The sequence below is a fragment of the Amblyomma maculatum genome, chromosome 10 (genome assembly GCF_055883805.1).
Source record: "Amblyomma maculatum isolate TAMU_Amacu chromosome 10, ASM5588380v1, whole genome shotgun sequence".
Lineage (NCBI taxonomy): Eukaryota > Metazoa > Arthropoda > Arachnida > Ixodida > Ixodidae > Amblyomma > Amblyomma maculatum.
In genome coordinates, this window is record NC_139353.1 from 73,527,067 (window position 1) to 73,547,701 (window position 20,635).

Below are 20,635 nucleotides of genomic sequence, written 5' to 3' on the forward strand. Positions count from 1 at the left end.
CGAACTCTTCCAAAATATTTTTGTCAAACAGATGTATTTTTAACTCCCCACAGCGAACACGGTTCGGCATAAAACGGATATTACGAACTTCGCGATGCCAAGCACTACAGGAGGCAGGCTTCGTTGCACTACATGTGTTGTGCGGCGCAGCAAACGTTCAAAACTACCTCGCAGGCGCTGACAGCGCCACAGATGCCACGACGGCATTGGGAGTTGACAGCCAAAGAAATCAATGGCCTTCGAGATCACAATTGCACGCCTGTTTGTGGGCACGGAGGTAATCTCGGAGGCCATGAGAAATCGTTCGCATCTCACAATCGCTGACAGCGCCGCTTCAGCGGCGGCGGCAGTGGCGCGATCGAATGTTGCTTTTGCCTTTTTGGTTTTTGTGTCTTTCGCGTTTTTTGGTTTTAGTGTTAGCAGCGGCATGGCCTTCGTAGCGTACAGCGGAGGCTGCTTTGGTCGTCATGTCAAGTGTGGTGCGAGGGTGTGCGTAGTGCTGTGATGGCGGTGAACGTGAAAAAAAAAAGAGCAGCACTGACTTAAAGACTAAGCTCAAGATAAAATCGAGGCCTTCAAGGCAGTTTACAAGAGGAGGCTGATTGACACTCTTCTCGTGAAGCTTATAATGAAGCTGGACTTGAAGATCGACTTGCTGGGAGCATTAAAGCAGCATAGTACAGCGTGAAAGATGAAACGATTGCCAACTGCTTTCGGCACGCAGGTTTTGTTCCAGCAGAGGCCCGTGCATCAAGTGACGATCCCGACGAAGCAGAAGCAGAGCTCTGCGAGCTCGATGAGCCTGGAACGATTTTTCGCGTTTTGTTGGTGACATGCCCGCAACAATGACTGTAGAGGACTTTTTAGGCGGCGACGACATTGCGGCGACCACGGCTGTACTGACAGACGCCGAAATCGCTGTGGAAGTTTGAGGAAGCTCGGGCTGACCGTGAAGACGATGAGAACATTCCTTCACAAGAAGCGCTTGCTGCATTGGATTTGCTGCGCCGCCACTGCAGTGCTATCGAGAGCAGTGGGTTTTCCCTTGTTGAGTGTTTGCAAACTGGTGGAACAGGACGTGATACGGAACGCGATCAACACAAAAAAGCAGGCCGCGATAATGCAGTTCTTCGCGCGTAAATAAATGGACGTGACCCAAGTAGGCACCCTCCGAGTTGCTTTGCCTTCTCTGATTGAATTTTGCTGCTCTTGCATGTATTTTCTACGAAACTGTATATTACGAATTATGGATAGAGTGAACTATTTTCCGATTTTTTTACTGTTCGTTATAACGAGCTTTCACTGTACTGTCTGCGCTTATACATAGGCTAAGAAAAGCCAATTTTCTGGCACTTTACCATTCCCCCAACAAAGCATTCTTATTCAGTAGCTCACGCTCTTTCCAGGCTTCTGGAACACTGTTTAGGGGCATACGGTTCATACACAAACTGTGCATCAGTATGAACAGTATAGAACACATAGTTTAAAGTCACATGCAGATGCTTAGCCACTTTCGCTACCGGCTTCAATCATTTCTATTTTCTTGACCACATTTTGCCATTTCCTTCTACTTTCTAGGCCTCCTTGGGGTCCCTCCGTACAAGCCCGGGAAATCATGCACCTGGATGCGTGTAGGCGCATCTCGTAGATGGATCTACGCACCTTAAATGTCTCTGAGATGCACATAGACGTCCAGAGGCGTACATTATATGCAGCATCTCCCACTACCCTCACTCTCCAAAAGCCTCACTCGGTCCTTCAGAAAAGGTTCAACCCACCACCCACTCAGACACCTCCAGAAGCCTCCCTATACAACAAGTTCATCATGAAAGCAAATTAAAAAATGCAAACGGAATGTCAAACAACTGAAGGTGCATACAGCAGATGACAATGCCGCGGAGACTCCAATTTTAACAGTGTTGCATGAAATGTTCCCTAAAACTTTACCACTCCTTTCAGGCAGCCCCTATTCATACCCCACTCCTTTCCCCACACCATGGTGGTGCAATGGTTAGGGCACTTGCCTGCCGTGCCCAAGGATGCGGTATCGAATCCCAGCAACGGCAACTGCTTTTCGATGGAGGCGAAAAGCAAGGCAACCGTGTGCTGTGCGATGTCGGTGCACGTTAAAGAACTCCAGGTGGTGGAAATTTCCAGAGCCCTCTACCACGGTTCTCTCATAGCCCGAGTCACTTTGGGAAGTTCAAGCTCACAAATCAACCAACCACCCTCTTCCCTGCGATGCACCTTTGTACAGTAAAAGCTCGTTAACTTGAACTTCAAGGGAGTGGAAGAAACCATTGAAATTATCTGAATGCCACATTATCAAATGAACCCCAAGAATTAAGCACTGTGTAAAACTAAATGCCCTTTTGGGACTGAAATTGAATTTGCTGAATTCCTGACCAGTGGTCCCCATCTCTTCGGACAAACACTGTGCTTCAAAGGCAATATTAGCAGTTTTGTCTTTATTTATCCTGTAGGATGGGGGGTTTATTTGATAGTACTGGGCCTGGAAAGATTAGCGGTGAACACAGCCCATAGACAGTCAGGTCGTACATGTGCAGCGATAGCAGTGCCACTCACTGAAATAAATGTTCACATATCATACAATCTTGAGGTGTAGAAAAAATAACTGCTCCATAATAGTAAGGACCTCCACGGCTTTGTCCAATGTGCAACATGAAAGGCTTACTATGCAGATGAAAGCATGGAAGCATGCAATGTCAAAATGTCTAAAAAAAAAAAATATCATTGATGATGCAATGAATGCTCTAAAATAGCATGCAGCTAAGGACATGGTTGGCTCATATGCACGGTCGCTGCAAGACGGGAGCAAAGCTCCAAAAACGAAGCTGTGCGGCCAGATTCTTCCTTAGCCTGCTGGCAGCGGTCTGCCAATCATCAGTGTTGCATGCTTGTCGCAGAAGAAAGGCATAAATTCACGGGTGTGCGAATTTTCAAAATTTTGAATATGTTTGTCATTTAATTCACATTCGGAAAATTGATAATTCAAATTCTTAAATATTTGAAAAATTACAGAACACACAAAAAATTTCACTTCACTGCACACTGCCCTGCAATACTTTACCGCATGGACTGCGCAGTGAAGCATCCTAAAAACGCAAAGGGGTTGTTTTGTGAAGAGGATTTTCCCGACAGTGTGCACAAAGCGAAGAAGAAAAAAATGTTCAGTTTATTTCAAATGCAGACAACTATCATGCAGGTTTTCAGCAGATAAAATTACTGTGGTTTTTTTTAACGATTTGCTCGGGTCTATTCAATAATCCGAGGCTCCGATCAAGTCGCACATTTTTTATGAACCTTTGAAAGCTGAATTAAGGAGAGTTCACAGTATTAGCAGCGTTATACCAGCTTTAGCCAGTTTCATGCAGGTCCTTTCTGCACAGAAAACCGATATACAAAATCATGTATAACATTTATTCTCGTTTTTTGTGTAGGCTATGCACTTCTGAACAAATAAAGTTCAATTTTATTTGTAAATACAATGCGAATTCTGATATAAGCAAGACAATTTTGCTACTTTTATTTTCCAACTGCCGCGGTGGCTCGAGCAGCGGCGAGAGGAACGCAGTTCCAACAAGTTGGAAATTTTTCGCTCTGTCGCTGCCGCTCCTGCCTGAGATCGCTCAACCGCTTGCATGTGAGCGAGCTGGCCTTAAAGTTGTTTTTCTTTCTTTTTCCCAAATTCTCGGGTGCAAGAGTGAACGGTGGGTTCATTATGCGAGTGGGTTGATTACGCGACAAATATGGCATCGTTTTTTCGCATCGTAAGTGCCGTCACAAACCGATTTCTGTATATCGAATTATCGATATTGTTACGATGAAATAGCAATTGTCATTAGCGTGACAATATATCGAACTATTTCATGATCCCTTTCGAGTTCGATATATCCGGGTTCGACTGTATACAGTCGACTCCCGATAATTCGAAGCCGCTTAATTGGAATTTTCGGTTAATTAGAAGAGATGTGGTGGTCCCGACTGTTTTATATGTAATTCTATGGAAATATCGCTCAATAATTCGAAGTTGAAAAGCTTAGAGTATCGTTTAATTAGAAGTTATTTTTCAATCGAGAATCACGACGACCGCCATTTTGATATTATCATGGTTGTCAGCACCACCGCTTTGAAACGAACAAGATACACCGATGCCATCGTAAGCGCCCGCAGCGCCGCTAAACTCGAAGTGGTGAGATTAGGCTTAGCGCGTGCTGACAAGTCGTGTCGCGACAGCGTCACTAGGCTCATTTCTTAGCTGCGACCAGTCTCTCTCTCGTTCCTTCCGCGGTTGGTTCCACGCCAAGGAGGATCTCGTCGAGTGCAATTTGGACTGTTGTTTTGACTTCGCACGCAGCGGTTCTACCAGTCATGACGACTCGTGGAAATTATCGCAAGCTTGACTTGGCGACGAAAGTCGAGATTTTGAGAGAAGTTGAAAAGGGAGGCACCGCCAAGCAAGACATCGCTCGGAAGTATGGCATTAAGCCTAACACCCTTTCCAACTTTATCAAGAACAAACGTTCAATCCTGGATGCGTTTGAGCACGACACATTCAAGGTGTCGCGGAAACGAATGCGCACAGGTGCCCATCCAGAGCTTGAAAAGGCCCTGCTGGTATGGATTAGGGAAGCGCGAAATAACAAACTTCCTCTCAGCGGTGAGATCGTCGCAGCGAAAGCCCAATCACTCGCAACAATGTTGGGGATTGAAGAGTTTGCCTCGTCTGATGGATGGCTCACACGATTTAAGGATCGCCACGACCTGGTGTTTAAGAGCGTCTGCGGTGAGAGGGCGTCTGTAAACGCGGAAACATGCTCGACCTGGAAAGAGGAGATGCTCCCCGAGTACTTGGCCGAGTACGAACCGGAGAACATATTTAATGCAGACGAGACTGCTCTCTTTTACCGGCTTCTGCCCGAGAAGACATTGACCTTTAAAGCCGACGACTGTGCCGGGGGCAAACGGAGCAAGGAGAGGGTGTCTGTGCTTCTCGCGGCCAATATGACTGGCACAGAAAAATGTCGCCTGTTTGTGGTGGGGAAGGCTGCCAAACCAAGGTGCTTCAAAGGTGTGAAGACACTTCCTGTCGACTACGTGTCGAATAGAAAGGCCTGGATGACCTCAGAGTTATTCAAAGATTGGCTGATGAAGCTGGATCGAAAATTTGCGTCGTCCAACCGGAAAGTGCTCTTTCTTGTGGACCAGTGTAGTGCGCACATGAATGTGCCGACCTTGAGCGCTATACGCCTTGTTTTCTTGCCTGCGAATACAAAGTCTGTCCTGCAGCCCATGGACCAGGGCATAATAAAAAACAGGCGAGCTCGACGGCGCCGATTTTGGTGCTGCTCTGGGTGACGTTCCCTTCGAAGACTTCGTCGCTGCGGACAGTGAAGTCGAAACGTGCGGAGCCCTTACGGACGGCGAAATTCTGCAGATTGTTCGGCCCAGCGAATCTCTTGATGAGAGTGACGTGGACGACGACATCGAAGATGAGCCACAACCAAGGGCTGCCGATGCAGCGGCGGGCCTCGGTGTTGTGGAGCGCTTTTTCGCTGCAGAAAGTAACTTGGCGGAAGCTTTTAAGCATATCTATAGTCTGCAAAACATGCTCTCTGCTGCACGATTCACTAAGCAGAAGCAGCGAAAGGTTACGGACTATTTCTCGTGAGCTGACGCGATTTCACTGCAAATAAAGAGAATTTTTTTGGTGCCTCCTGCTTAATTGGAAGTTTGTTTAATTGGAAGTTTTTTGGCGTCCCCGTGAACTTCGTATTAATGGGAGTCGACTGTACATAATAAAAAAACTACACCTTGAACACCCAAGTAGCCTTGATGCATGCCTATTGCAATTTAGCTCTGGAAAAGTTGAGGAGACTGTCATAAAGCCAGGTGGTGCCTCCAACAAGCTGCTCAGCAAACACATCCCTGACATCTCAACAGGCAAGGACACAATGATAGCCTGGCTGTTTCCCACCATTAAGAATCCTGCCTCTGGTCATGAAGCATACTAATGGTCTACAGTCAAACCTCGATATAACGAACACACATATAACGAATTATTGAATATAGCGAACTCTTCCGAAATATTTTTGTCAAACACATGTATTTTTAACTTCCCATAGCGAACGCGGTTTGGCATAAAACGGATATTACGAACTTTGCGACGCCAAGCACTACCTCACTTTATTAGCAGGAGGCAGGCTTCGTTGCACTACATGTGTGTTATGTGGCGCAGCAAACGTTCAGGATTACCTCGCAGGCGCTGACAGCGCCACAGATGCCACGACGGCTTTGGGAGTTGACAGCCGAAGAAATCTATGGCCTCTGAGATTACCTCCGAACCGTGCACGAGTACGCAAAGTCATGCGGACTGAGCTGCGCTCCCCAGAAATCAGAGTTGCTTATTATCCAACCGGGAAAATCCAAGAAAGAGCTGCCGCCGAACGTGATCGTCACCATCGACGGAACGGCTATCAAGCCAACACAGCAGATTAGGATCCTCGGCCTACTACTTCAGGCCGACGGGAAGGCACACGCCGCCGTCACAAAGATCAAAACTACAACCGAACAGATACTCAGTATGATCAGAAGGGTATCTAATAGAAACCGAGGCCTCAAAGAGGACGATGTTATGCGCCTGATACGCGCATTCGTCGTGTCACGGGTTACCTACTCCGCCCCCTATCTCCAGCTCACGAAGGCGAATAGGGACACCCTAAACACGATGCTTCGTAAGGCAACGAAGCAAGCACTGGGCATTCCCATATACTCGTCCACACAAAGACTGCTGGACATGGGCGCCCACAACACGGTGGAGGAGCTCATTGAAGCCCACCTCTCTAATCAGAGAATCCGGCTCAGTCATACGAAACACGGACGAGCCGTCTTACGCAAGATAGGATGGCAGATTGAGCCAGTACCCCTCAAGGAAGCCCTTCCGGAAGACTGGAAGACGGCCATTCAGACCAAACCCCTTCCCCGGAACATGACGCCGGGCAAGGACGACGAGAGGCGCACCGCGCGGGCCAAAGCCATAGCCCGAAAGCTGGAAGAGAACCCCAGGGTACTCTACGCGGACGCCTCGCTCCGAAAACACAGTGACCGTGCAGCAGTGGTGGTTACGTCAAAAGACAGGCTGATCGTCAGCGCGTCCATAAAGACAACAGACGCCGTAGTTGCAGAAGAAGCGGCCATGGCCCTCGCACTCGCACAGCCGAGCGTGGACACCGTGGTCACTGACTCAAAGACAGCCTACAGAAGCTTCCGCAGAGGGGTAATATCCTCCGCGGCCCGAGCCATTCTATCCAAGTGCAAGCCTCCGGGAAGAGCTATAGAGCTCGTGTGGGTCCCGGCTCACTCGCAGGTAGCAGGCAACATCATCGCAGACTACCATGCCCGAGAAATGTCAATCCGGGGCGAGAACGAGCCGGAAGAGCTACCGCATCCGGTTACCAGCTTTCGGGAAATTACAAGCATGTACCGAGAGGAAAGGTGCAGACTGCCAGAACCGCACCCCAAGCTCACCAGGCAACAACAGACGATCCTGCGCCGAGCGCAGGCGGGATCGCTTGCGCATCCCGTATTGATGAGCCGCATGTACCCTGCGGAACACGACATGCTCTGTCCTTTTTGTAAAAAAGAAAAGGGCACCCTGCCGCACGTTTTGGCAGAATGCAAACAACTCAAAACCCCCCCTCCTCCCCTTCCCGCCAACACCCCCAATCCCCAACCCCTTGAGCGATGGGAGACCTTGTTGTCCAGCCCCGCCCTATCGATCCAGCTCGCACTGACAGACAGGGGCCAGGAGCTGCTGGAAACATATGGGTCCTGCAACTAGGGAACCACCCCGTCTGGTGCAAGCATGCACCACCGAATTATTTCGGGCTTAATAAATGTTGATTCCTCCTCCTCCGCGTGCCTGTTTGTGCGCACGGAGGTGATCTCGGAGGCCATAAGAAATCATTTGCATCTCACAATCGCCGACAGCACCACTTCAGCGGCAGTGGCACGATCGAATGTTGTTTTTTGCCTTTTTGGACGGAGGAAGGAAACAACTTGCTCTTTTGGTTTTTGCGCCATTCGCGTTTTTTGGTTTTAGTGTTAGCAGTGGTGTGGCCGGGCCGTCGTAGCGTTTGGCGAAGGCTGCGTCGGTCGTCGTGTCGAGTGTGGTGCGCGGGTGTGCGTAGTGCTGTGATGGCGGTGAACGTTAAAAAAAAAGCAGAACTGACGTTAAAGACCAAGCTCAAGATAAAGGCAGTTTACAAGAGGAGACTGATTGACACTCTTCTCGTGAAGCTTCTTATGAAGCACGACTTGAAGATCGACTTGCTGGGAGCATTAAAGCGGCATAGGACAGCGTGAAAAGCGAAACGATTGCCAACTGCTTTCGGCACGCAGCTTTTGTTCCAGAAGAGGCCCGCGCATCATGTGACGATGGGGACGAAGCAGAAGCAGAGCTCCGCGAGCCCGATGAGGTGACATGCCCGCAACAATGATTGTAGAGGACTTTGCAGGCGGCGACGACATCGCGGCAACCACGGCTGTACTGACGGACGCCGAAATCGCTGTGGAAGTTTCTAAACATCCTGCAGACGAAGCTCAGGCTGACCGTGCAAACGATGAGAATATTCCGACTTCACAAGAAGCGCTTGCTGCATTGGATTTACTGCGCCACCACTACAGTGCTATTGAGAGCAGTGGGTTTGCCCTTGCTGAGCGTTTGCAAACTGTGGAACAGGGCGTGATACGGAAGGCGATCAACACAAAAAAGCAGGCTGCGATAACGCAGTTCTTTGCGCGTAAATAAACGGACGTGACCCAAGAAGGCACCCTCCGAGTTGCTGTGCCTTCTCTGAATTTTGCTGCTCTTGCATGGATTTTCTATGAAATTTTATATTATGAATTATAGATAGAGCGAACTATTTCCAATTTTTTAACTGTTCGTTATAACGAGGTTTCACTGTATTTGTCATGGACCATGTCGTGAACATACTTCATTGTGTTTTTTTTCTCCATTTTCGCAGATCAAACATTAAAAAAATAAGACAATGAAGTATATTCATTGATGTTTTCCTGCCTATATGGATTTCACACAACTGGATTAATGTGGCGAAGCAGGCATGTTGGTACGTCTTGCACAGATGGCAGCGCAAAAACGACAGGGTCGGTGCTGTCCATGGCGTCTTGTTTAAGTCCCTGTCCTTTTTATGCTGTCATTTGTTCAGCACAACTGCTTTTCTAAAATCGGTAATGATCTTTTCGAACTGTTAATGACACCCACTGTCGTAGCAGACGAGCACGGTGTCCCTCTCGATTTGCGTCACGTGCACCGCGTGCAGCAGCTCGTGCCGGGGCACCATTGTCTCGAAGCCGTCGGAGTCCTCATCCTCGTCGTAGCCGAACCAGCACGCCGATGAGTTCAGGTCAATGGTGTCCAGCTTCAGCTGGGAGCCATCGTATCTGCACCGGGGGCAGAAAGGAATGCACACAGGGGCTGTCAATCACTGCTGTACGAAGGACACACCACCGAATGCTGCCACGCCTCTGGCTATTGCAACCGAGAGGGAGTATCCTCCACACAGGAGCAATGTTCACGACTGAGCTCTTTGCAATGTTGTGTATCGCATCCAACCAACACCACAAGCTATCAATCATCAGCATATCTTTAGAAATAATAGGCCCAGACCACTAGAAAAAATCGTTCTCGCATTGCACCAAATCTGCCCGAACAAACCAACTACACAACACTAGAGTTGCTATGTAATCAGAAATTTCGTGACGGCTGTTTCTTGTGAGGATAGAATACTGTTTATTTTACCACTGTTTCTCTTTTTCTCTAGTGTGGAAAGTAAGAATGAAACCCCTAGGGTGTACCGATGACACTGCTGTGCTCAGGGCACTGAGTGCGGTGCCACCACGAGCTTTGTGATGACGCCACAGCCAATCCGCCTTTTGCGGGAGGATGTGGCGCCATCATGCGGGAGCGGGCGAGAAACACATTGAACAGCAGTGTAGTAGACGACGCGAAAGCACACCATACGAAATGGCCACGGCAACGCAGGTAGAAAGCGAAAGCTCCCCTCTTTTTTGGCCTCGGGGCGGAAAGTAGTGACAGTGATTACAGTATATCATGTTCACGCAGTATGGGAGAATGTTAGCGTTTTCACAATCCACTCATAACACATGCATATACTATCTTCGTATTTTAAGAGCGTGTAGCGCGGGCCGTGCTCGACGTGACAGAATGAGATGCTCTCAGTGTGCAGGTTCTCGGCAGACAGGAGAGCGCGGAGGCAGAGAGAGAGAGAGAGAGAGGGATCTCAAAGGGCAAAGCAGCCAGCAGTTTGTTGATGCTGCAGAGCCAGGTGGAATCGTCTTCTGTGACTTACGAGCGGCGCATATGCGCGGGGTGTCTTGAGTTACCGAGCACAATGCAGTCACTGCGGCGCAGTCATGGTGCAATGGGCGTCGCTTCCTCCTCTAGTCATCTACAAGCGTGCAGCTATAGGATTTCATCTACAAAGCTCGGCAGAGAGGCACTTATACACCCCCTGAAAAGGCCATTGTCCCGGCCGGAATGCACACCCGCAGGAAACGCTCTGCAATGGATGATTCAGCGCTGTAGCCGGTTTCTGCCCTCAGGAGTCAGAACGGATGTGGTCGCAGTGGTGAAAAGTTTCTTGGTGCAGAGAGAATGGTCATTCTGTTGTGAAAGGATCCACAACCTTTTTGCCTCCACCGCGATTTCTGCGGAATCAACGACTTGGTGACACATGTGCATCTCCTACATATCGGATGCGCATCTCGGTCAGGAACCAACCCTGTTCTACGTCCAGAGCGATCCACTCTGCAAGTGAACGAGCATGAACCTTCCAGAAGACTCATTTGTGCCGGGCAGTTTCCTTGCCGTTGGACGAAGGCAACGATTATCAAGCTCCCTAACGAAGTGCATCTGATTGCATACACCGAAGTAACAAAATCCGAATGCTTTGGCGAGCATGAAGGGGAGCCTGTAAGGTAAAAATAAGATACTGTGCGTCGTGCAAGAGTGTCAAGTGCGTCATATGCTCCGAGAGGCAAAAATACAGATACTACACGTATGTATGCATCTAAAGGAAGTATGCATGTTGAAAAGTACCTACTGGAGTTTGCACCCAGCCTGTAACGCACCAGTGATAGCTGCAATGAGGATTTCTTCGATGTGTTTGCTTTAGTTGCGCCGGGGCCTGATGGCGATGTATCATGTCGTTTCTTTATGTGCGAAAGGGCTAGGTAGCTTAGATATCCCAGGCGGCCGTGTGCGCTAGGCCTTAATATTTAGCATGTTTTATCGTGACTGCCACCTGACTAAAAAGAAAAAAAATACGGTGTTTTAACGCACTGCCATTCGCGAGCCTCATCACAAGCTCAACCACTCGGCTCGCGAACGGCGGTGCATATCACAACAAACGCCCGTTTTTTTTTTTCCGTTTTAGTCAGGCGGCAGTTGCGATAAAACATGCTAAATATTACGGTCTAGCCCACACAGCCACCTGTGATATCTGAGCTACCCGGCCCCTCCACACATAAAGAAAACAAACGACAAAATACATCGCCATCAGGCTCCGTCGCACATTCAAAACATGCGCCGAACAAATGCTCATTGCAGCTATCACTGGTGGGTTACAGGCTTGGTGCAAACTAGAGTAGACACTTGCTATCATGCACATTTGCTTTAGATGCATACATACCTGTAACGAAGCATTTTTTGCACAGTCGAGAGTACGCAGTCGGTTGCTAAGGTCGGCCATTCACATCTTGACGCTTGGTGGCCCTAATTCAAGCTTCACGTCGTTGTCGGTCGCGGCTCGCCGAAGGAAACCTGAAAAACCGTGTCTTGCCTCCCGGCACGCCTAAAGAGTGGCAACCGTACGCAGCAGATATGGTTGGCATCGCTTTGCCAAGCCTGTGACGGTCCCCGTGCCGCCCGGTGCCGCCAGCCCCCGTGCACTGGCGGCGCTGAGAAACGCCGTCGACGCCGTCCAAGGCGGACTGCGCATGGCTTGTTGTCACGACAACATGAGTGATGCCACTGTATGCTGGCTAATCAGCACACGACCCATTTCGTTGCGTGAACACTTGCCGCTGCTGCGCCACCACATCGCTGTGTTTGTACAATGTCGGTGTGTGTATGCCCAAACTCCTCGACCATCTTTTTTTATAAGTTGCGAGATTTTGATTCACTACATGACTCAAGGAGGAACAGGCACAAGGCGTACGAAAACGCCTGAAAGAGCATCACAGACACAAGGCAGAAGAAAAAGCGAAATGAACAAGAAATGATTATGAATGAATGCTGGCTTGATCCCCCCTTTGCACAGACGTGCTCTATTAGTCATATACAGCTTGAGAATGCAGCAGTGAATCTTGAGTCAAAGCACGCCCTCTAGACAGTGGCATTAATTGGTTTCCATGGCATCACAGTTAATCTCTAGCACTAATGACAAGGTCATCTCTGACATGGGATTTAACCACAACACCAAGGAATCAGCCGACATCGTTGGTTGGAGGGCTGCTGGCCAAGCCCCGTGCATTCGCATCCCCCATAGTGGTGTGAGGCGGTGTTCTGAGCATCCAAAAATCTACACACTGTACACTCCAGCTGAGGAGTTTAAAAAATTTTGGATCATACCCAAATTCCAAAATTTTCATCACAGTGGTCACATCACCAAGATTCTACTGTAGCAAAGCTCAATGTTAATATGAGAAACTTTACTGCAGGCGTCCATACAGTGTGCCTTATAGCAAAGATACGATTCCCTTGTGTTTTACGCCAGTGCCTAACTGCACTGAACGGTCCCTTAATGCCAAAAGAATTTGCAAGGTCAGAACAAAGAAAACAAAAATAAGTATAGATTTTACAAAAATCGCACCAAAAATTGAAGCGCCAGCAATAAAAACAATGCTAAACCAGGAATATGAGCCGACAAAAGACTGTGACCAGCTAGGAGGTCTCACTGTAAGCACACTCACCCTTTCCGGACGCCAACACACAGGATGGGGTAGTCCAGATCCGGTGTGATGATCATCTCAAACACGCTTAGCCGAGCAGGAACCATGCACTCAAAGTGCTGTAAGGCAAAGAAAGGAATGAGCGGGAAAGAGGCATGGGAAATGAGCTCGTTAATGAAAGAAAGTGCTCAACCTAGCAACAAAAGGAGCAACATTGTTGGTGAGAAAGAAAAGCGGAACTAAGTTTGCAAAGGCACACTGTGCTGCCAAGCATATAATTCAGCCTAATTTATACAGTAGACTTTTTTTGAGGAGAGCTTGAAGGGGCCAGAAAATATGTTTATCTTGAGAGAAGTTGGTTTTAGTGGAAGTGCCCCTAAATAAAGACATCTCACCATGACGGGTGTGGCCAAATACACGCTACATGAGAACAACCAATAAGGTAGCCTTGGACAGAGAGAGTAACTGCAAACAAAGCATTTATTGCACAATGCATGAAATTAACTGAAGACACAGCACGAAAATTGTGGGGTGGTCCGAAGCTCTGCCTTTAAGGGTAACATTATAGCGTAGGTTACCAGCCCACATACAAGGCCTCACCTTAACCAAGCCACACAAACGTGTCTGCATGGCTTGAGGGTAACATAAATGCAAGGGAAAACCCTTGGCAGGCTGAAATTGATATCATGCTTCCGTATGAAGGAGAAAGGAGAGACCCGAGTAGGCAATTCCTGCCCAATGTAATGTCAGGAAGCCCTACGCCCTGTTAATGCTCAGCCATGCCAGCTGCCACCTACTGCCCACCGGCGCCATATTCGTGATTTTTCACTCACAGTGACAATGCCAGCGCCAGATATTCAGTGAGCGGGTCCTTTAATGTTATCGCATCTAGATTTTTTTTTTTTTTCACAGTCTCATCCTCCTCTGTTTCCCCCAGTAGCTGCCATTTTCAGTTTCTTTCCAACTACAGCTTTCCATCCTGCTCTGGGCTGTTCGAAAGTGCACAGCAGGGGATGTGTTGCTCCCTGTGCAGCATATCTGTTACTCACTCCACAAGCAGGTGTGTCATGCACCTTCTTGTACGCTCCAAGCGATGCACGCAGTGCCAATCTCGGTGGGAGAAAGAGAGGTGATTGGACGGCGCCGCGAGGAGCAGCCGCTTAGTAAGATTTTTACACATGATGCGGCCGCCAGGGGCAGCACCGGTACTAGGGGGCTATGGGCGCGCCTCGGACGGGCGCTTGATTTTGACACATAGGGGAGTTCGCCTGCTTGAAACAATTTTTTTTGGGTTGGAGGCATGTATCTTTATATTTCTGCCAATTTTCTTGGTTATAATTTGACTCGGGGCCGCATGAATGATTTCTTAACTGATGTGCAGCTTTGAAGTTTACACGACAGTTGGGGTAATGCAATATTCACTGAAGGTACTCGAGTGAGCGTCATGTAAAAGGCATTTAAAGGAGTGCAAGAACTAGATTAGCTTCCACAGCTGCCAACACGCGCAAGTTGTCCGAAGCTATCGGGATAGAAAAGGAATGCGGTCACTGTGGAGCGCCTACAAGCTTTGCTATTCGTTTTCCTCTCATCGCGCTTCTACAACACGGATAGAAGCGTGATGAGAAGAAATTCGAATAGCAAAGCACGCTGTTCGAATAACATGCTAACCACGTCAGTTATAACACGGACAACTCTAGTGATTTTGTGCTGCCACCCAGACGTAAACATAACAAGATACTCAAACAGCGGAGCCCTAAGGCACGGCAATGTGTTTGTATTTTTTTTATCACGTAATAAAACATTATGGCACCATTTCAAACTAGGATGCTACAATCGATTATTTTACTTGCATATTGAATGTGCAACCAGAGAAAGCTTTATACTCCATAGTCCTTTCTTATTTTTTTTCTTTACAAGAAAAGGCGTACGTGTGAGGCATATAAGCAAGTAGCTGATATCGTTTAATGCATCCGGTGCCATTCTACTTGAATGTTGAAACAAAACTTAAAGTGCATAAACTAATACTAAAACAAAGAACAACAACTAGCATTGCATGTCGTTGTTCTGGATGGGCAGATGCCCGTACACACAGCGACCAGCTTGGGCCATATCAGATATTAGCGAGCACATTCCATTGGCTCAATGGAATGTGCTCAAAGTTACTCCCCAGCTGTTTGGCTTTGCATCACCGAGCATCACTGCTCACCGCATGGAAATGCAACGCGATTCGTTGATGGTGAGGTAAGCATTAAGTTTAGACCATATTTTCCGAAAACTGCTTCTACCCTCTCCAGCATTTGAAAAATATGAGCAGCCAGGCGAAGCAGCTGGCCTTCTTGCTTTAGGTGTAAAAGAGCACCTTCCAGTAGTGGAATGCACAAAAAGTAGATATCAGGTCAGAGCACGCGAGCTTCTGCAGTCACGCGAGATGGTCTGGCATATCGTTGTACACACGTAAGCTGAGCTGCTCATCACCTGTGAGGCATTGCTATCGGTGGCATGAAGACGTGACGCTGCTCTTTTTTGGCCACAGGAAGCAGTAATCTGTTGGAAGCCCGTTCAAAGCGTGCTCCGAGGCGACGAGCACAAGGCGTTGCCTGCTCAAGCAGGCAACGCTTCTCCCTGCTCCTTTGAAAATTGAGTTGTTTGATCAGTAAGCGGTAAGAAAGCTTTCCCCTGCGCAGAAATTGACGTGTAAATAACGAAAATAGAAATGCGTCGATTTCATGGTTTTTTAGTTCTGATTGAAAGAGAAAATTATCAGCGTGAGTGCCGCTTCTCCATAGGCACGCCAGCAGAATCGGCAGAGAAGATAGCCCCCAGAACATGTGCTGCCCTTAGCACCTGCCCTCTCTTCTGGTCACACTAGGCAGTCGCTCTCTCGCTGTAGCGCGGTCGCGCCGTCAGAGCACCTCTCTTTCTTCCATTGTGGTGCCAATATCTCACCACTTCTACGCCGGTGTAATGCGTGCTGCAGTGCCGCGTCAGTTGGAAATGCAGCCCGAGATTTTGACCCTCAGGCTAACGAGTGAGTGCAAATACGGGCCTCAAAGTCTGTGGGTGGCGATGAGCAGCATGTGACGCACGTGCAACATCAAAATCTAATGACAGGTCTGAGCCAGAGCTGGCTTAGTGATGCCCTACCTTTCCCACTCTAGCAAGGAAGTTCTCTTGCCAGAATGGAAAATTAGAGTGGCATCTGTTCCACGCCTATGTCAGGTGTGGCAAAGACGGGGACAAATAGACATGATGAAAGAATGACTACGGGCTGCGTGCAGCTGACTCTATCGCCTGTAAGCAAAACATTAGACATAGTCAGCGTCATGGTCTTTCACACCAGTGTAATCTTTTTTTCTCACTAATACATTTTTTTGATGGTCCATTGTGTGGACCATTTCTGGGTCGCAGTGAGTATGAAAAGCGACTTGGCAACTGCGTAAAAGGCTGAGCAGCAGCCGTAGAGGAAGAAGCAGGAGGCTGGAGAACAGAGGACACTAGTTGAAAATTTTCAAGCAGATGCAGCACCAGCAACGCTGTCAGATCGCCGATTTTGCCGTCATGTCCATTGCCAAAGAAGGCACTTAAGTGTGGCCATAACAGTTGAGACAGGTACCTTGAGCAGCATGAACTTGGCCAAGGGGTTGTACCACTGCATGAGGAACACCCCCTGGGGGGAGGCCCCACACAGGTACTTGTAGCCATTGTACGGGTTGCGCCCCACACAGCACCGCACGCAGCCCTTGGTGTCCGCCACCTGCAATATGTGTTAGAAGAGTTAACATTCATCATCTTACAACTACAGTACAGTCTCAATGATACAATGTTGGGATGACAGGAATTGATAAAATTACTGAACTGACTGGCGTTATTTAATGTGCACCGACACTGCACAGTACACGGCCACCTTGCATTGTGTTTTGCCTCCATCAAAACGTGGCCCCTGCATCCATAATTGAACCTCGGTCTTCGTGCTCAGCACTCGAGTGCCGTCGCCAGTAAGCCACCGCGGTGTAATCAGTGCACGGCATCAATATTCGGGTATTTTGGGCGTTTTGGATACAGCCCCGTGCCACGAAATGTGCTGTGCAAATTTAAGCTATTATACCATGCTCTCGAGCACTAAACACTTCCTGCGCATCCCCAATGCCCCATTCACCAGTCACTTGGTATGCAGGGTGAGCAGCCAGTGCATAGCCGTAGGTAAATCACATCAGCATAGTTCTTGCAACCCCTTCAGATTAGTATCAGCGAGATTACACTCCATGATAGACTCTCATTTTGAAAAGAAAGGCATACCGAGTTTCCTATCAGTTGAAGCTGGCTGCAGCACACAGCCAAGTAAAGAATTCCTCGGTATCATCGCATTTCCAGTTCCCCAAAAGTACTCCTTTGAGGCCCGAGTATGTGCGAATGCGACCTAATAAACGCAATGCAGAAATCCACTCTCATGCAAGGGTATAAATGGAAAATGTCACCAAACTGTAACAAAATTTGGATTCAAAGAAAAACAAGGAAGCAAGGGCAGTGCAAAGAACATCCAAGGAGAGGGGACACTTGTAAGAAAAACGGTCAACAAAATATACTGTGGTAGTTAGTGGACTGCCCCTTAGACCCTCTAGTAAGTAAGCTTCTAGCTCGAAATCAGATCACGAGTGCCCATCATCACCTTGGAAGTGGCAGCGTACCGCCGGGGCACCAGCCGCTCGGGTAGCCGTCCCATAGGCAGGCCAAACCGCTGCCCAGCCCTGGCATGGAGAGCGGCCAAGTCGTGCCTGTACAGCTGCTGGTTCTTGCCTGTGCACAGAGAAGGTGCCACAGAAGAGAGAAAACTCAAGGTGATGTGGAACCAACTATCCTTCACGACAGAAGCGGTCAGTGGGCAATACAAGCAAACTGCGAATGAGTGAGGGTGATTGGGTTAAGGAGACATAGCCCTTTAAGCCCCAAAAATTGTCAAATGTTTGCTTTTCTAAAATATTTCTTTTTTAGGGATTTCTAAGAGAGGAAAAAAAAGTTCATAATTGGAGTTGGTCCTAACCTCCAAGAATACGAGTAAGTCAGGATTCCTTGGGACCTAGCTGTTGCCCAGGCTTGACTGATAACCTATACCGGGACAATAAGATCTGAGGTTCTGAAGAACCAATTTCTGAAATATTGCGGTCCCCTGACTAGTACTTATTGTGGTATTATATTTTAAAGTCAGGAACACGACAATTTTCACTCATAACAGGACCTTGAGATTGTTAGGATCTAACTTTGCACTATACAGCAATCATAGAATTTTTAAATACTATACTTCCTAGAGGGAAAGCTGTCACCATCGTGTATGCAAATTTCCTAAAGGACACTTCATCCACTGTGGGAACACCGGGAAGACAAGGGTACTTACTTGAATCAGCCCCAAAACTTAATTACAACTCCAGAAATATAAATATTTGCAGAAAAAGCATTGCGACGAAACATCGTTACAATATCAAAATGTGCTCAAGTAACATCTGCCTACTGGACATTATATCAAAAGAGCAGAAAAGCAAACAAGCATTAATAACCATCGAATTTGAGAAAAGCTTTCTCCTTATATCGTCGCATATATCCAAAAGCAGAAGACAAGTTTTGCATTTACCAACCACACTTTTTACAGCAAATATTGTTTTTTCAAAAAAGTTTTTAGCACCTAAAATAGAACAATTTACGAGCTTTCGTTTCTGCACTGCAATTAAGTATCAACGTATCACTGGTGTCGTCTGCATTCCCGTGTTCACGTTGAATGATCCAGCTTTTCGGTTTAGGCTGAAACCAACCACACAGATGGCAGTTCACAAGACTGCAGACTTCCGCTCACCAATCAGAGCAACTGCTAAACCTGCTTTTCAATCCAATGGCATGTTGGTGCATATACTCAGAAAGAAGCAGACTGGTGGATGCGTTTTTCAATTTTTGCTTGTTGCCTCAATTGATCTGCAGAACATGTGCACTGTTTTTGCAAATGAGACAAATAGAAGTTTTCCCATCAGCCATATTTATTTACGATGTGCAACAAAAGATGAATAATAATAATAATTGGTTCACAGGAAAGGAAAGGCATGACACCTGTTACATTTCTTCTGTGGACACCTGAACCGCACCATAAGTGAAGGGAAGAAGGTGGAGGGAAAGTAGAAAGAGAGAAAGAGGAGCCCTAGTAGAAGGCTACGAAGTAATTTTGACCCCCTGAGGATCTTTAACATGCGCTGACATCGCACAGCATACGGACAGAGGCGAAACGCAGCTGCCAGCGGTCGGAATCAAATCCAAGTACTCCGACACAGTAGTCGGGCATCTTACCACTGCCTTACCATTGCACCACCGCGGCGGGGCAACAAAAGATTAATCCTTTTCGTTTCCCGGTCGTAAAGCCAGAAATACAAGAAAAGGAGGGTGAGCTCTATCTACACGACTTCACGTGAAATTATCGATCGACGCTCTTGCAGTGAAAGCAGATAACATCTGTGAATTTTATCAGACAGAAGTACAGTTACAGTACTTGTGCCTTCTCAATGGTGGTCGCGCTCGTTGCGTTGCAGCCTTCAGATGCTTCGGATCTCAAATGAACTGCACGTGTTGCCGGAAAATCAAATGACGCCGAAGTACGCAAAGCATCAATAAAAACGGCATTGAAGATTTAAAAAATCCAATACGTAGAACAGTGAGCAAGCCACATCTGAAGCCTTGTCTTCCCAGCATGCCTTGGGCATCCATGGTGGACAAAGTGCAGCGCCACCAGCTTTCCATCTAGGTAGTATTAACAAACTCTATGGAAGCAATGACACAGAGGAGTGCAGCCATATCAGTATAGTTGAAAAGATGCACTCTTCTACTGGATGCCAGACTGGCTCACCTGATAATGACATGAGAACATCCTTGATGACAAACATCCAAGACGTTCTCCGGGGAAATATCTGCAAATACCAATAGAAAAACAAATTAAAGTTTAACTTAGCCGGGAAGTGTATATTAGCTTTCAGCAGACAACTGGCAGCCCATCTGATTTCCGAACTTTGCTTCTATTTTCAATTTTGAAACTGCAAAAGATACCATACAGCGTATGCAGTGCGAAAGGCAAGGACGAGGAAGGCGGTAAGACAAGTTCGAACTTGCGACTAAAGTTTATTGAGGCAAACAAAGGTTACGTAGCCGGGACAAGCACCCCTACACACCTCACAACCTTCAAAAAAAGGTTAGCAGAAAGTCGTGTCACTACACCCCCCTCCCTCAAACACATGTGCTGACCAGGAAAGACTATCTCGATGCACGCCAACTAGACGAACAGCTATCTGTGACATATTATTCGCCTAGTTGCATGGTAGGCTGCCTAGCCTCTATGATTTCACAGTTAATTTGAAATTAGGGTACACGAATATTTGAAATTTCGAATACAAATAGAATATTTTTGTAATTCAATCGATATTTCCATTACAAAGTCTGACATTCCCAGTTTCCAAATATATTAGAAAATTGTCGAATATGCTGAAAATGTTCAAATTCACTGCGGATTTCATGCTTCACCACTACGCTTGACAGTGTTGACAATGCAGTGAAGCATCCTCAAAATGCGACGGGGCCTTTTTGTGAAGAGCGCCTT

General features: G+C 47.5%; 1 protein-coding gene across 11 annotated transcripts in view; it reads right to left on the bottom strand.

Annotated features, from left to right (window-relative positions):
• hppy (MAP4K3-like protein hppy) overlaps positions 1 to 20,635 on the bottom strand; it is a 168,827-nt gene that overhangs the window by 13,485 nt on the left and 134,707 nt on the right. For all 11 annotated transcript variants that reach the window (XM_084582969.1, XM_084582971.1, XM_084582968.1 and 8 more), the window contains 5 exons: positions 19,892 to 19,952; positions 17,681 to 17,808; positions 16,628 to 16,768; positions 13,036 to 13,133; positions 9,305 to 9,483 (listed from right to left, as the gene is read on the bottom strand). In XM_084582969.1, coding sequence (XP_084439095.1) covers positions 9,305 to 9,483; positions 13,036 to 13,133; positions 16,628 to 16,768; positions 17,681 to 17,808; positions 19,892 to 19,952 — 607 coding nt within the window. The remainder of the gene's footprint in view (positions 1 to 9,304; positions 9,484 to 13,035; positions 13,134 to 16,627; positions 16,769 to 17,680; positions 17,809 to 19,891; positions 19,953 to 20,635) is intronic.